Source organism: Cavia porcellus, unplaced genomic scaffold (assembly GCF_034190915.1).
Source record: "Cavia porcellus strain 051 isolate PalLab524CR breed Dunkin Hartley unplaced genomic scaffold, mCavPor4.1 scaffold_4, whole genome shotgun sequence".
NCBI lineage: Eukaryota > Metazoa > Chordata > Mammalia > Rodentia > Caviidae > Cavia > Cavia porcellus.
The window spans coordinates 70,710,638-70,726,057 of NW_026947487.1; the positions used below are offsets into that span (position 1 = coordinate 70,710,638).

The 15,420-nt window shown below is 36.2% G+C and overlaps 1 protein-coding gene across 2 annotated transcripts in view; it reads right to left on the reverse strand.

Annotated features, from left to right (window-relative positions):
• The window catches only part of LOC100715503 (broad substrate specificity ATP-binding cassette transporter ABCG2-like), a 54,706-nt gene that overhangs the window by 13,937 nt on the left and 25,349 nt on the right, over nt 1-15,420 (reverse strand). For both annotated transcript variants that reach the window (XM_063247254.1, XM_063247253.1), the window contains exons 5-12: nt 14,454-14,606; nt 12,692-12,849; nt 11,222-11,373; nt 9,784-9,888; nt 8,360-8,607; nt 2,565-2,647; nt 1,337-1,426; nt 49-173 (exon numbers count right to left, since the gene is read on the reverse strand). In XM_063247254.1, coding sequence (XP_063103324.1) covers nt 49-173; nt 1,337-1,426; nt 2,565-2,647; nt 8,360-8,607; nt 9,784-9,888; nt 11,222-11,373; nt 12,692-12,849; nt 14,454-14,606 — 1,114 coding nt within the window. The remainder of the gene's footprint in view (nt 1-48; nt 174-1,336; nt 1,427-2,564; nt 2,648-8,359; nt 8,608-9,783; nt 9,889-11,221; nt 11,374-12,691; nt 12,850-14,453; nt 14,607-15,420) is intronic.

Below are 15,420 nucleotides of genomic sequence, written 5' to 3' on the forward strand. Positions count from 1 at the left end.
TGTACAGACAAAAGGAAAAGGGTTTCACATCTAAGTCTTGCTACTTACCTATTATGACGTAGAGTATGAAACTAAATATAAAACTGTGCAACAACCTCCTAGGTAGCAAGTCACAAAACAGTTTCCCAAGAAAATAAGATGACACTCTGTAGTATCCACACATATATTCATGCCTGTGGATGAAAAACACAGATTACATATCCCTGATAATTTAACAACTAAGAAACTAGTAAATAAGGTTCTTTCGCTATAGATTTCTGGTGTCACATGTATAATATGCGAGCTTCATGCATCCCCACGCTCTGCTACCACTTCATGCTCTCTGATGTCAGGACTTCCGCACATCAACAACAGGAGGCTCTCACTGTGAGCCTCTCTCATTACGGATCCCTCCATTTGTCATCCAAGCTGTCCTCAGAACTCTCCACCTGTATATGGACTCTGTGTACTTCATTTTCACTCTCTTCAGGGACTTCACTTCCTCTTTCAGGCTTTATGCTTGGAATATCACTTGAAGCTCTATTCTCAGGGGGCATGAGACTTTTCTTACCTTACTTCTCATTATGAAAAAGGTGACATTGTTATTGTCTAAGATCTGAAATGTAGTTTCAGATCGTTGATCTGGTTTTACTTCTACAACTCTCATGCTTTAAAAGACTTCTTTTAGTGATTACACCTCTACGCTACAGAATCCTGTCAACCACCAAATCCTACTCTTTCTCCTTGACATCGTTCTCTTACATTTCTCAGCTCTTCCACTACTCTCTTCATTCCTTCCCTCTGATGATTCCTTTGCTTGGTATGGAAACAGGGGCAAATCCCTTCCATCTTTAAAACAGAAGAAACAAAGTCATTGCCTTTTTTAGTGTAAAGAAATTTTTGGCTCTCTCCACTCCATCTCATATTATTTTGGTCACATTCTTTGTCAGTTTTATCTTCCAATCCAATTTACTGAGAGTTGTTCTGCTTAATCTCCTGCAAGCCTCACAAAACTAACCAAAGACCCTTCAGCCCCTGCATCACTGCTTCCTGTGCAACACTGGCATTACCTGAATAGAACCTAAACTCACAACTCTTTTAACTTGGTATCAGGCCCCACAAAGGCTCCATTTTTCCCCAGTCCTTGGCTACATTTTCTCAATAAATGTAGGTAATTTCCATTAAAATTTAATATTATAAAGGAGAAATATTCACAATTTATAAATGAATTAAATATTTAAATAAAGAAAATTTAAAACACTAGTAATGTCCAGAATGATACTCTTTGCCATATTCTGGATGTAACCATTTTCCCAACATCCTCTGATGGCCCTTCCCAGACCTGAGCCTTACTCACGTGAAGAGCTTCTTCTCCTCTTGAAAGAGCTGTGTTGCAGAGAAGTAACTAAAACAAAGACACTCCATCAATAAGAAGAACATCAACAGTCTGTCAAGATAGAGCAGAAATAAAAATGAACCAGTTATTTAAGCACACTCAGGTCAGTTTCCAAAAATGACGCAACATTCAACTGAGCAAACAGAAACAAAGGATGTAGACCTGCTCTGAGAAAAATGGAGAGGGAGAGAGATCGAAAGGGAAGACACTACTTCTAAGTCTTCCCATTACCCGGAGTTGAGACTTGCAGAGAATAATTTTTCCTTCAGTTGAGGTTATTGTATTATTTTAACAAGGAAAATGATGAACCTCTAGATTTTGGTGTACCAAAATGGTGGATTTCTGTTTTTGTTGAGGCAGTGATTTTTTTCTAAAACATCAACAGAGGTCTAGAATATGCACCAGAAGTGGGTCTTTTCCAAATGCTCACAGAATATTATATTCATAGGAACTAGAGTTTGAACCACAAGCTTTCATGTGTCTCATCTATGGCTAATCATTAAGAAAGTGAAGAAAATATATCATGTCTTTACTGATTTTCAATTAGAAACAAATCTCCTGCATCATCTCTGCTAATAGTTAATTTTCTGGTAACACAATGTATTATTACTGAGTATCAAGAAGGAATAAAATTCAGAGACAAGTTAAAACTTCACTGATACTGGAGGACATATGTTTAGTGAAATGCACATGCATACAACACACCACACACACACACAGTTCACACAATTTGTAGCTATATATATATATATATATATATATATATATATATATCCTAGTAATGAAATTCAGTGACAGAAAGAAAAATTGTGATAATAGAGGGTTTGGATAGGATAGGTTTGTATGTAGAACTACTATTCTTCTAGACATGGAAATTATTTCTACAAAGATAAAAAAACATTTGTAGAGTTGGATGCTGGTGATAGCTATAAATGGGAATGTACTTATGCTATTGAACTGTGCATTTAAAATAGTTAAAGTTGTAAATATTTGTTGTGCATGCATTAAAACTACACACATACATACAGATGAAAGGAATAAACAGTCTTATTCAGTTTTCACAAATCAATTTATCTCACTACAGTAATACAATATTATACTGTAATTGTTTTACATTAAAATTCTCAATGTACATACATACACTTGAACAAAGTGACATTTCTGACAATTAAGAAATAAATTTACTTACCTATTCTGGATGGCAGCACAATCATTTTTTATCCCAAGGAAAAAGGCACTTATAAGCAGTCCTTCTATAATTACATTAATTATCTTTCCAAAAAGAAAAATAAAAAATCAATGAGAGCAAAATTACTTCTCAGAAGTAAAAATTTATACATTATGACTATTAAGATAGATATAGACACAAAGATATAGATATCACCAATCAACTAAAGACTTTAACAGTTGTGGTCAAAGTTTCATGATAATATAAAGTATACTCTATTAGATTGCTCCTTACATTAAAGTGAAAACTTATGAATGGTCTGAGCAGCTGATAAGATAACAGAGGAGATGAGAAAGAAAAGCTAATTTCCTCCCAGGCATCAACAGATCAGGGAACAGCTCAAGTGATGAGCTCATGAATGCCATGAAGTGTTACAGAGCAATGCAGGCAACTGGAGGGGTGCTTGTGGGAATAAAATAAAGTCTGCATGGCTAAGAGCTGTGTGCTAATCTAACATCAAAGACTCTGCCAGTGAAAGTGAACATGTACAGCTTCATGCTAAAAGAGGCAAAAGTGGAAACAAGATGAATTTAAACAGAATTTTAGGGCTCTGACATACCTCAGAGGTAGAGAGTTTGCTTAGCACGTACAAGAATTACGGCTCAAATGTGTCAACTTGAGGAGTTTGGAAGCAAATCTAAGTGACTCATTAGCCCTACATCATGTGGTATAGAGAGGACAGGAGTTACAATTCTAGAATATTGTCATTGTGTCAATCTGAGGTTAGAACTTTAAGGGATTCAGCAGGAGGCCAGGGCCCCTAGTTTGCGATATCCTCAATCTGTGCAAGTGGAGTTCACACAGATGATGTGAGTGCTATATCCATCCCAAGGTAGTAGCTTGTGTACAATAAAAGAAAAATGAGGAGGGACTGATTGCTGGTTCTTCAGAGGAGTGCAGGTCTTCGCCTTCAGTTTGCACTTGTCTCCTGGCTTCTGGCACAGGCTATTCATCTTCTGCCTGGGACTCTTCAGCCTTTATCATAGGCTCTTCAGCCTTCCATCGTACATTCTTCAGTGTTCTGCTGTCAGCCTATCAACTTCCTGACATGAACTTGCACAGGCAACCATAGTAAGCTCCAGTCCTTGGGCTGAACCCCATCAGCCTCTAAGGTGCAAGAACCCTCTGTGAGCTCCCTCAATCGACTTTGTGGCTTATCATTCATTGTAATCCAATCTTTTAATTTCTTGTACATTTGTATGTCTTTGTTACATCTGCTTCTCTAGTAAACCTTGAGTGATACATGGGTTTGATCCCTCATACCAAAAACTGAATGAATAAAAAACTTTTTAAAAATCACGCAATGGCATTTTCCATAGTAAGGAGTTATGGGTGAACAGGATGCCAGTTATCCAATGTCTAGGAAGTCATGCATTGCATAGAAAAGGGAATTGTCATTTTAACCAAGTGTTTCAGTTAGCTTTCCCTAGGACATTGAAGAGCTGCCTTCAGCCCTCTCTGTCACTGTTTCTCCATTAACTTCTGCCCCTGAGACCTGAGGTCCACACAGCTAACTGAGCTGTCAGTGCTTGCATCTTTCATCTACTCAATCTGTGTGGATGGCTCCCAGAGGGACTGCACAAACATCTCCTTTGCTCTTAAGTTAAAAAGTCTATGAAGGACCACCAGCTAGCTAAAGCTTCAGCACTATTTTATGATACAAGAGAATTCATTAATTCCAATTATACTTACTCATGGATTACATACAGACATGAGAAATGATCATCTAAAAAATGTAAATATACTACGGTATATCTTGGAAATATCATAAATGTAAAAATTTCAATATAAGAACAGTATCAAGACATGAGATAATTTATAATGGGCTTAAAACTTAACAAAAGGCAAGACAGTAAAACAGAATAATGATCTGTAATGACTAGTTTGTGAAAACCGTAGTCTATGAAGGATATTTTTGAAATGTTAAACTCACAAGGTAACTTTAAAAAATTCCCTTGCTACTAAAATGTAACATGAGGTTAATTCTATTATCTGGACATATTTTCATTACACATTGAGCATATTCTTCTTTGTTTCAGCAGAAAACTTTCCAGAATAAATGGTGATGGATTTATCAACATGCACTCTGCTCATGTGTACAATAACCTATACTTTAGTTGAGTAAAACATTTTATGAAGTTCATCAGACCTGACACTCTCCATCCTCTGTTTTTTCCTCTGAAACATGATACCTGGTGCCATTTCCTATCTAGTTTCCCATCAAGTGGACACGTTACCTACGACCCATAATTAAACACAACACTTAGTACTCTAAACCACTCATGATTTTTAGATGTTTCAGTCCAGAGTTAGCTGGCTCCAAGACAGAAACTATGTTGGGGAAGAGCCTGGGTGGAAGAAAGATGCTCATGTTATGGTGGACAGGAGACAGACACAGAACACAGGCTGCAAAGAGGGAGGTGTGTTCTTCCAAGTCATGACACAACGACACACTGGAAATCAGTTCAGATCTCCTAGCATCAAGTGAGCTATAACATGCAATCTCTTCCTAAAATCCATCATGTAATCACTGTCTAAAATCCCACTTCTGAAAGCATGAGACTTTGGGAGAATATGAGATCTAAACTATGATATAACAACAAAATCATTATTATCAAAAGGATGCTTCACACAGGTTTCAAAGTTCTTAAACTATTTTAGTCAGTTTCCAGAGATACTTGCAAAACACAGTGGATTTCTTGAGAAAGCCCTGCTTTTATAATTTCCAACTGTGTTACTCATTCTGTCACCAAAAAGCCTCCAGGAAAACTGAAGATTACATAACAAAAGAAATTATACTACTATAATTATTGGAGAGCAGGTCTCAGTCCTCTTTTGATTGAAAAGTAGATGAAACATGATAAATTAACTCTATAAATATGTTACCATCCAAAGATATTTAGTCACTATTTCTGGTAGTGTGTTCTGAGGGATGTTTATGGCTATCACTAATAGAAGGAATCCTGAGGCAAATGTTTAATATGCTAACAGAAAGGACTTTCCATGTGATCAACTATTATGTCTGATAAGTTGATTTGTCAGAAAAACCCATGGCACATTAAATGAATAATATTCTCCTTAAACAGATAACCCATTCATGGCAAGATCTTCCAAATACAACAATTAGTAAATGCCAAATACAACAATTAGTAAATTCTACTTAAAATACAGAGAAATATTAAACACAAAAGATGAAGAATCTATCCCTAGGGTCAGTGACAAATCAACCAGTGACCAGAGTGTCACTCATATAGTTGTGCTAAGCTGTGAGTTAAGAATGGACTTTACCAATATTAATAAATAATGTGAGGAGATCAAGAATATTTCTTACAATAACAAATATACATATGAAACACAAATTTTGGTGTCCTTGAATAAAATTTTGTCAACACATAGTCTTGTTCATTTCCTTACATACTAGTTATGACTGTATTCTCAATAAACTAGCAGGATTCATGACCTGAAAAAATAGACCATATAGGATCTATGAAGCCTAACATATTTACTATGTGGTCCTCTGTCCAAAAGATTTTCTTTTTGCTATTCTACTATTCCAGTATTTATAAACATGAACAATAATTTCCATGCAAAATTCAAAGAGATGCAAGGTCCTGCGTTTATTCTAGAGACTGATGCTTCTCTGAACCTCCTAGATTCACTTTATGGAGATGAGTTTCTCTAACACCAAATCACACAAGCCCTGATGTGTGTGCAAGTAATTATTTTTTAATCATGCACTCCCCAAAGGTACCATATATTTGTCTTGGAATGTATATACATATATATATATATATATATATATATATATATATATATATATCTGATTTTTGAGCAAGGAAAAAAAACCCTCAAGTAAAAAGTCCCTGAAAGGTTCTAAAACAAGTGAAAACATCACATTACAGTGATGCTTGCATATTCATGTGTTTAACAGCATGATTTACAATCGCTGTATCTTGAAAGTGGGCCTTGTAGGTCCCCCAACAGATTGAATGATAAAGGAAACACAATGCTTATATACAGTAGAATACTACTATGCCATAAAATCATTTATACACAGTGTCCACTTGAGACCACAGTGTTAAGTGAAATAAATGAGACACACAAAATTAAATAGTGCATAGTTTATCTTATGTCAAAACCCCAAAATATGAACAAAAAGAAAAGCAGAAGATAGATAGTAGAAAACAGGGAGACAGAACTTTTCAAGTGGGAGATGGATTAGCATAAGGAGATTCTAGGAGAGGTAAGAGGAAAGGAGTGGAAAAGGAATTGAGTTGTTTAGAGTTTGAGGAATTTACACATGTAAAAACTCCCCATAAGGTATGTGACCACTAAATATTCCAAATAAAAAATTTAAATAAAAAAAATCAGCACATTACATCAGCTCAGTGTAACAACAGGTAAAATTATATATATATATATATATATATATATATATATATATATATATATGAGAGAGAGACAGACAGACAGACAGACAGACAGAGACAGAAAAAGAGAGACAGAGAGAGATCATCAAACTTGTTTCCAAATGACATCAACTCTATTCTCAAAGAAAAAAAAATTTACTCAACTGATGGGAAAACAAAAAGACTGTGTTCTTACAGGAATGCTAAATTGCAAGCAACAGAAATTTTTGTTGCAATTGAGAGAGTGGCTCAAATAATAATATTGGCTTTCCAGTTGATAAAAAATAATAGTCCAACATGAAAATTACAGTGTGCATTTTAAGTACTGTCTAATATTTCATTAGTGCCAAAATAGACAATCGCTTTATACTGAGTAGAAACTCATTGACTGATAATAAAAATGACTCAAGAACAATGAGCTAAATTGATTATCTTATACATTATTGAAAAATAAACTAGGAGAACTAGTGTCTATGTGCTATCAGGTTAAGGATAACAGAAAAATCATAAAAAATAATAGTCACCAAAATCCAAAGAACCAGCAAAAAGAAAAGCACATTACATTACTTTAGTGAAGAGATTATGAAGTTTTGCTCCTATCTGTTTATAAACTGCAAAGTCTTTAAGGTGTCAATTGGTTTGGATCCTAAACATAAAATAGCACCAATAAGGAATAGCATGTGAGGTGCAGGTTCTCCACTGAGGCAGTGCACAGCCCTCAACTCCTCCAGGTCAAATCAGAGGTGTCAGGATCACTCACTGACCAATTTCAACTACAAAAAAACCTCCTCTGATCTTCGTGTTCTTCCTCTCTTATCCCTGCACCGCTCAGACTTACAGCACAATTCCTTCTCTCACTAGACATGCTTTGTTTATTTTTTTCAATTATAGTGTTTCAGTCCTCACAAGAAGATAACGTTCACGAAAGCAAAGATCATTGTGCTCACTGTTTATTATATTACAGTTCCCAAGGAACAACATGGCCTTCTAGTGGTTTTCTGTAATGAATCAGTGAATGAAAGTGAAGGGCTGTTAGTAGAATACAAATTTAGTGGTATTTCCATTAGTTGAAATATTTTGAAGCAAAATTATAACTCTTAGGTTTTCCATCATAATTTGTATTAAATATTCTGAAACATTCTAACAAAAGCTTTCAAGAATTAAAAATTTAAATGTGTTTTCTTGTTCTATTCATTGTTTCTATATGCCAGATAGAGTGTGAATGATAATACATGACTATGATCTCTCTTCAGTGGGTAGGAGATGAATCCTGAAGAACAATAAATCAAAACCAAGTATTTCCCACATATCTATTTTGCACGTAACAAAACCTATTCTTCAGGTTACCTGAGTTACAGAGGCTTTGTGATCACCCAGGAAGTTTTTAAATGAGCGCCAGCTAATCCATCTGAATTGCTTCCAAAAAGAGGTGACATAGATGAACTCCTTGAAAGCTGAGTTCCTCTTCTTCTGACCTTCTGAGAGTTGATCTATTTCAGCCTTTGTATCTCTGTATAAGGATGATTTTTTATAGAACTTAGCTAAATTTTCTATGATTGGCTCATCTCTTATGGAAAACTCTTCAATCTTCTCACCTTTGTGATAAAAGTGAATGAAGAAAACAAACAGTATTAAGGACAAGAAATGATTAATTCTGGGGGTTTAGATCAGTGGCTTAAGTGTCTGCTTGGCAAAGGTGAGGTTGTAAGTTGGACCCCCAGTAGCAAAAAAAAAAAAAGAATTAATTTCATTGTGACTTGTTTTTTGTATTGCATCTCAATGCTATAGCAATCTATAGCTATATATTTTTCATCATTATACACACTAAAGGTTCACATTTAATAGATTTTTCATGCCTATACTCACTAAAGGTCATAACCTTATGCATACAGTAAATTGGCTGACCACTCTCTGTTTCAGCACTATTTCTTAAGAAAGAGACATTATTGAACTGATGTATAATTGTTAACATGACACTCAAGCCCTTGAATTCTACTCTGTGCAAAGCCTAAGACAACAAGTTTCTCATTTAAAAAATAATGTACGGTTAAGCTCTCTTTGAGGAAGAGACAGGATTTCTAGCTTGTGAATAGCTTGGAAATGTTAGCAAGACCCAATGTGAAAAGAAAAGAAAGAAAAAGAGAGAGAGAAAAAAGAAAAGACAAACAAAGGCTTCATTTAGGATTAACCTAAACTTAACTCTTACCGTAATCCCAATCCTAACCCTAACCATAAGCCTTGCTTAACCTTACCCTAAGAGGCTAACTGGTTTTGACAACTTTCTCATAAAACAAGAAATGCAAATATTTATTTTTAAGGAAATTCCTCTGAAAAGTGATAGTAGTTTATGAATGCTCATTTGTAATTGAAATCAAAACCATGAATAGCACTCATTGAAAATGATGTATCTCTTGACTGGTATCAGAACATTATTTTAATTTAGGTATTATAGTCTATAGCTGACATCTTGGAAACTAGGGAGACTGAGGCAAGATCCCTGCTAGTTGGATTCCAGCCTGGGCTTTGACTCAAAATTAAATTTATAGAAAGTTCAGGAATAGAGGCCAGTGATAAAGGGTCACCTGTCATCCACAGGCCCTGTGTTCAATGCAGCACAAGAAAGAGAAAGAGAGAGAGACAGAGGCAGAGAGACAGAGACAGAGACTACACTGACAGGAATTTACAAAGCCTTGTTCAGATGTGTTATCACACTGCTAAATCTCAACCACTACAGTTAGGTAACACTCTGTGAGTCTTACAGACACACATACATTCAGGGTCTTCATCATCTCCATTTGATTCCATGGCCGTGAGGACTCCACTGGGAATGCCCAGCAAAATCCATGAAGAGTTGGTGTACAGCTTACAGTTGTAACCTATGGAACAAAGAAGGAAAGCCAAGAAGACAAACCTGATGACATTGGAAATAAAAAAAAACATTCATATCAGAGGGTAGGTGAGGTGAGGAAGGTAAACATAGAATCTAAAAACTTATCCTCCCTCAACTTTTTTCTTCTCTCCTGACTCATTGAATGTATGTGATTGTATGTGATGCTTCAGTGACTCTCTATATCATGTATATCAAGAAAAATCATTAGTGCCAGAGTGTATGTGATCGCTGAATTCCCCTAGGAATCAATGGAACAGCAGTACACATGATAGTTATGATGACTTCCTGAGAAGCCTAATTTTTATTTGTCACGCTATTATTAACTTCACACAGACAAGAAATTACCACAGCAGCATTCTGCAGAGAATATGACAAACACAGCACACCTGAACTCAGTCCTCAACTTCTTTTGGTGCAATCATTTCAACTCAGCTTGAAATCTGATAGTGAAATTCAATTTCCATGGACTCTACAGATTCTTATACAGTATGCATATTTATTTTTAAATGAAATGAATTTTAAAAAGTCATATTAAGGGGGCTGGGGATTTAGCTCAGCGGCATAAGCACCTGCCTTGCAAGCAGGCAGTTGTGAGTTTGATTCCCGGTACCGATAAAAAAAAAAATAGACAAAAAAAATTTAAAAAATCATATTAAGACAGATGGCTAGTAAATATTTAAAATTGTACTGAGGTCAGGGAAGCATCGCTAATCATATGAAAATATCACAAAACAATAAGCAGAGATTATGTACTAGTAAAATGAAATCACCTGACTCAATGTAAGGTAGAATCAGTGCAGAAAAATGGTAACATTAAAAAGCAATTAAAGAATATAGGAAAATGGTGAGCTCGCGGCCAGGCTGGGCAACTTAATGAGTATTAGTGAGACACCCTGTCTCAAAGTAAAACTTTAAAAATGATTAGACATGTCGTTCAGTAGGCGAGCTTTCCTTTAATTCTCAGCCCATCCCACCCCCACCCCGAAAAAAGACATGTTCAAGTGACAAACAGCTAGCTGAGTCCAACACACTAATTACTAAACTCTCAAGAAAACGTCACCACACCTGGGAAGCAACTCAAGCACAAGTCAAGACACATGTGCACAGGTACTCAACTAGGACAGGAAATGGAAAGGGACCTAAACTACACACAAGTGCTAAAAGTATAGAAAAGTTCTGATACTAATCTGTCCAAAGATGCTTCGGAGTGGAGAACCCAAGAATCATCTACACAAAATCAAACAGCACTCTTGTGACCTGCTGTGCTCTCTTCCATGATTCTTTGCATCAGGCACCTGCTTCATGCAACTCAACCATACCTGCTGATGCAAAGTGCTTTGCAGCCCTTTGTGCAGGGCCATGGAATATTAGTTTTCCTGCAGCCAATAAGGTGAGACTATCAAACATCTTGAAGATGGAATACCGAGGTTCACGAATGCAGAAGATGATTGTTCGTCTCTTCTTAGATATCCTGGAAAGGAGAGGAAGCAAGCAATCATTACACATATAGACTTGAATGTTCCAGATAAAATATACTTTTCCTGAATTTAGACCATTTGATCCCAGCTCAACTTGATTTTCTCTTATAAATATTCCATTGAGCCTCATCTTGTTAACTAATGCTAACTTAAATGGTTTCATTTTAAAAATTCAAAGATTTCTTAAATGATGGTATATTACCAGCATACAATCCATGATAAGCCTTATTAAAATGAAAGTCTTGAACAGTCTTTCTAGGCTCTGAATTAGAATTTCTATGCTGTGCTCAAGGAGTCCAGATTGTTAAGAACCACCCATATAATCTGAAAATATACTCACTGATGTAGTATGTAAACTCAGCATTTAGCCAATAATTACCTACTTAATATTAAATCTTATTGTATTTTATGATTATATTAATTATTCTACCTTGAGAAAACAACATTTATAAGCACAACATACACAAAAAGTATAAGTATGTACATACATCTTTTTGCAAACAGGAATCAAATATATAAAATGCATTTATTGTCCAAATGAATCCATCATATATGTGTATATATATACACATGCCCACACACACATGCACACATACACTCATAAATGTTCATTTCTTGCATTTGTCTACTATGGATCTAGAAATAATGATGACTCCACATTCCTCATGCAATTAACATTAAGCCAGGGCACTGAGTTGGTGGATAGGATCCATTTAAAAGTAGATGATGACACAGGCAGATACACAGAGAGAGAATTTGGTCATCTCCAAGGCAATGACACTGTATTCAGAACAACAATGCTATGGACACCTTGATCTCAGAATTCCAAGCTCCAGAGTTGTAAAAAATTAAATTTCTATTGTTAAGCCACCAATGGCAGTTTGTCATAACAGTACCTTAGCCAAACTCCACTTGCCTTATTCACTGGGTTCTGTCCTACTGTACTCTTTAACGTCCCACATGCACCACGCTGGCTTGGCCATGGGGACACTGCCTGTCCCTTCAACTAGACTCTTTCTGAAGGTTTCTGCCTTTTCTCACTTCCCTGCTTATAGCTCACTTGCCACAGTATTGAGTTCTTCTCTAATCCTCCGCTTTTCAAGTCAGCACTCACAATCTCCATGGCCACCCCTCCCTGTGCTTGTCTTCTGTCTTTCCTGATAACAGTGCTGTGTTTCTTGACTGCTCCACTCTAACAAGAATAGAAGATCTTCTGCTGCTTCATTGTTGCATTGTCTGCACTAAGAACATCTTGTGCACAGAAGTAACCAGATATTAAATAAATAAAAGCACAGGTCTCATAGCAGTTACCTTTTCAGGAGTAAAAAGACAGCATGTGCTGTGCTCCAGTCTAAAGCGTTTGTGGGCTCATCCAGGAACAAGATGGTAGGATCAGTTACCAACTCCATGGCTATAATGACCTTTTTTCTTTCTGCCCTGGACACACCATGGATTTGTTCAGTTCCAACCTAATACAAAATATGACCGGAAGAATGACCACAGTTACTACCACTTGGTGAAAAACTTTGTGTCATCCTGTCTAATTTAAATTATTATGTGAAATATTAGTCAGATGTGATGGCACACACCTGTAATTCCAGCTCTTACAAGGTTGAGGCAAAAAGATCATTGTGAACTTGAGGGCAGCCTGGGCTACAGAGTGAGTTCAGGGCCAGCCTGAACTGCAGAGTGAGACACTGTCTCCAAAAGACAAAAAAAAAAAAAGTTGGTTTCGTACAATATTATCAATGAAGTAAGTAGGTTATTTTCTCTGAATTTTCTAGTTTATGTTTATAATATCATAAAAATTCAAAAAATATAATAATTGAAATCAGTTATATTATGTGAATTTTAAGATATCAATAATTTCTTTTAATCTTTTTTGAAAATCCCACAGATTAATATAGGACAATAAATAGACAAAAAATTAAAAACAGAGCAAAAGGACGTACTTGGTAAGAGAAGAAAAATCAAGTAAAACATAGAGCCCAAGAGAAAGGAAAAATGAATCGTTCATAATAGAAATTATGTGGTAAATTGTAGCATGGCAGTGCTATTTTCCAAGCCAGAAGAGTTCACAAAAGTCTTTCAGCAAGTGTCATGGGAAGCAGCAGTTAGCAGAACCCTTATTTTTCACTGACTGAAGTAGAGGACATACAAAAGGTTAAAGCACAGCAATCATCATTCAAACAGTTCATTTTCACTAAAACCCCAAATAGTTGTACAAGATTTCTTTTAAAAGGAGTTCTCAACTGGAAAGGACATTGTTTTGATTTCCCTTCATGGATCTACACAACCCTCCAAATAGGGAGTTTCTCTGTCTCTGTCTCTGTCTCTCTCTGTCTCTGTCTGTCTCTGTCTCTCTGTCTCTCTGTCTCTCTCTGTCTCTCTGTCTCTGTCTCTGTCTCTCTCTCTCTCTCTCTCTCTCTCTCTCTCTCTCTCTCTCTCTCTCTCTGTGCCTGTCTCTCTGTCTTTCTATATCTTTCTCTCTATCCCTTTCTTTCTTTTTCCCCACAAGTCTGTTTGTAAATGCAAAATATGAGCCTCACAGAGTAGAATCTGAGGGGAAAAAAAGGTAAAAATAAAGTAATGTACATGGGCGGAAAGAAGAGGAAAAGCCATAAAAATATAACCTGAGAATTACACCAGGTAAAATATGCTGAACAAAACTCCCTGAAACACATTATTTATCAATTCTAGAAATGAAACTTCAAAAAGCAACAGCACAAACTTCCCCGGAATAAGGAGAGACAGATGAATTCCTAAGTTTGAAAAGAAAAGCACAAGTAGAAAATCAGTGCCAAATTACCAAATGATCCAGAACAGCGAAGCTGGGTGAGGAGCATTTGAAAACCACTACATGAGGAAGTTTTCTTTCCTACAGCTTATTCTGCCCCAGGACTAAACCATTCTTAAATAATTTTTTCAGCTTAATTTAAATGTCCTTATGAAGTTATGAGATGCTTTCTTCTTCTCTACAGGAAGCCAACGCTCACAAACATAAAGAAAGTGTCTATTTTCACACACATGATGTCATATGTGGGTATGATTTTACTCGTTTTAATCACATTACCTTGGAATCTGCCACTTTATCCAGACCTAGTTCTTGAATGGCCTCATTAATCTTCTCATTTTTTTCATGATTGGTCATGGTTGTGGGAAGCCGAAGAGCTGCTGAGAAGCGCAAGTTTTCTCTCACTGTCAGCGTGCCCATCACAACATCATCCTTAAGGCAAATGGTATTTTAGTGAGACATACCCAATCCTTTCTAAGTTCACTCATCATTCTAGAACACATCTGTTTATCCAAGAACATAACACAGCCGAAGTAGAGCTCTAGCTACATTCAATTCTACAAATTACAGTATCTACGTTTTAGAGGTCTGCAGATTACATTGGAATAAGTTTCACCCACATTTGCACACCCAAGGACAGTACAGAAATTATGATTGTCTTGCTTTCTTAAAATTGATTTGTGTTTTGTTGATTCCCTTGCAGAAACATGATTTTTAGCACACATTAGAAACTAGCATGAACAGGACACTTTTACAGATTTTAGCTAGACCCTTAAAAGAAGTTCATACACTCAAAGACTTGAACACATTCAAAGCTGGAGGAAAGTGGTATCTTTAAACTAAGTGATCTACAATGTACATTTTCACTCTCTCTCAGGTTACAGTGCATGTGATTCAAGTTAAGAGAGTCTCATGCTAAGGCTGTTGTTTTGGGGACTGGAGGAAAAGGTAGCTTGTAAGTAAAAGGGCAGGCCGGGTACCCTGAATTTTATAAGCCATTGTAAAATTGAACTTACCATTACTTCAGTAAGGACTAAGAAGTGTACACCATTGAGGTGGTCTACCGAAGCAAGGAAACAAAACCCTGTCTTGCTGCAGTTTTTCTTAAAAGTGTAACTCTGGTTTTTTTTTAGCACAATTTTAAAATCTCAATTTCCATGTCTTCTTTGTATCTGTTTTTATCTCTGTTTTTCCTCTCTCATGATGTAGAACCCACTTTCAGACTTTCTACAATGAATTTTCAAGG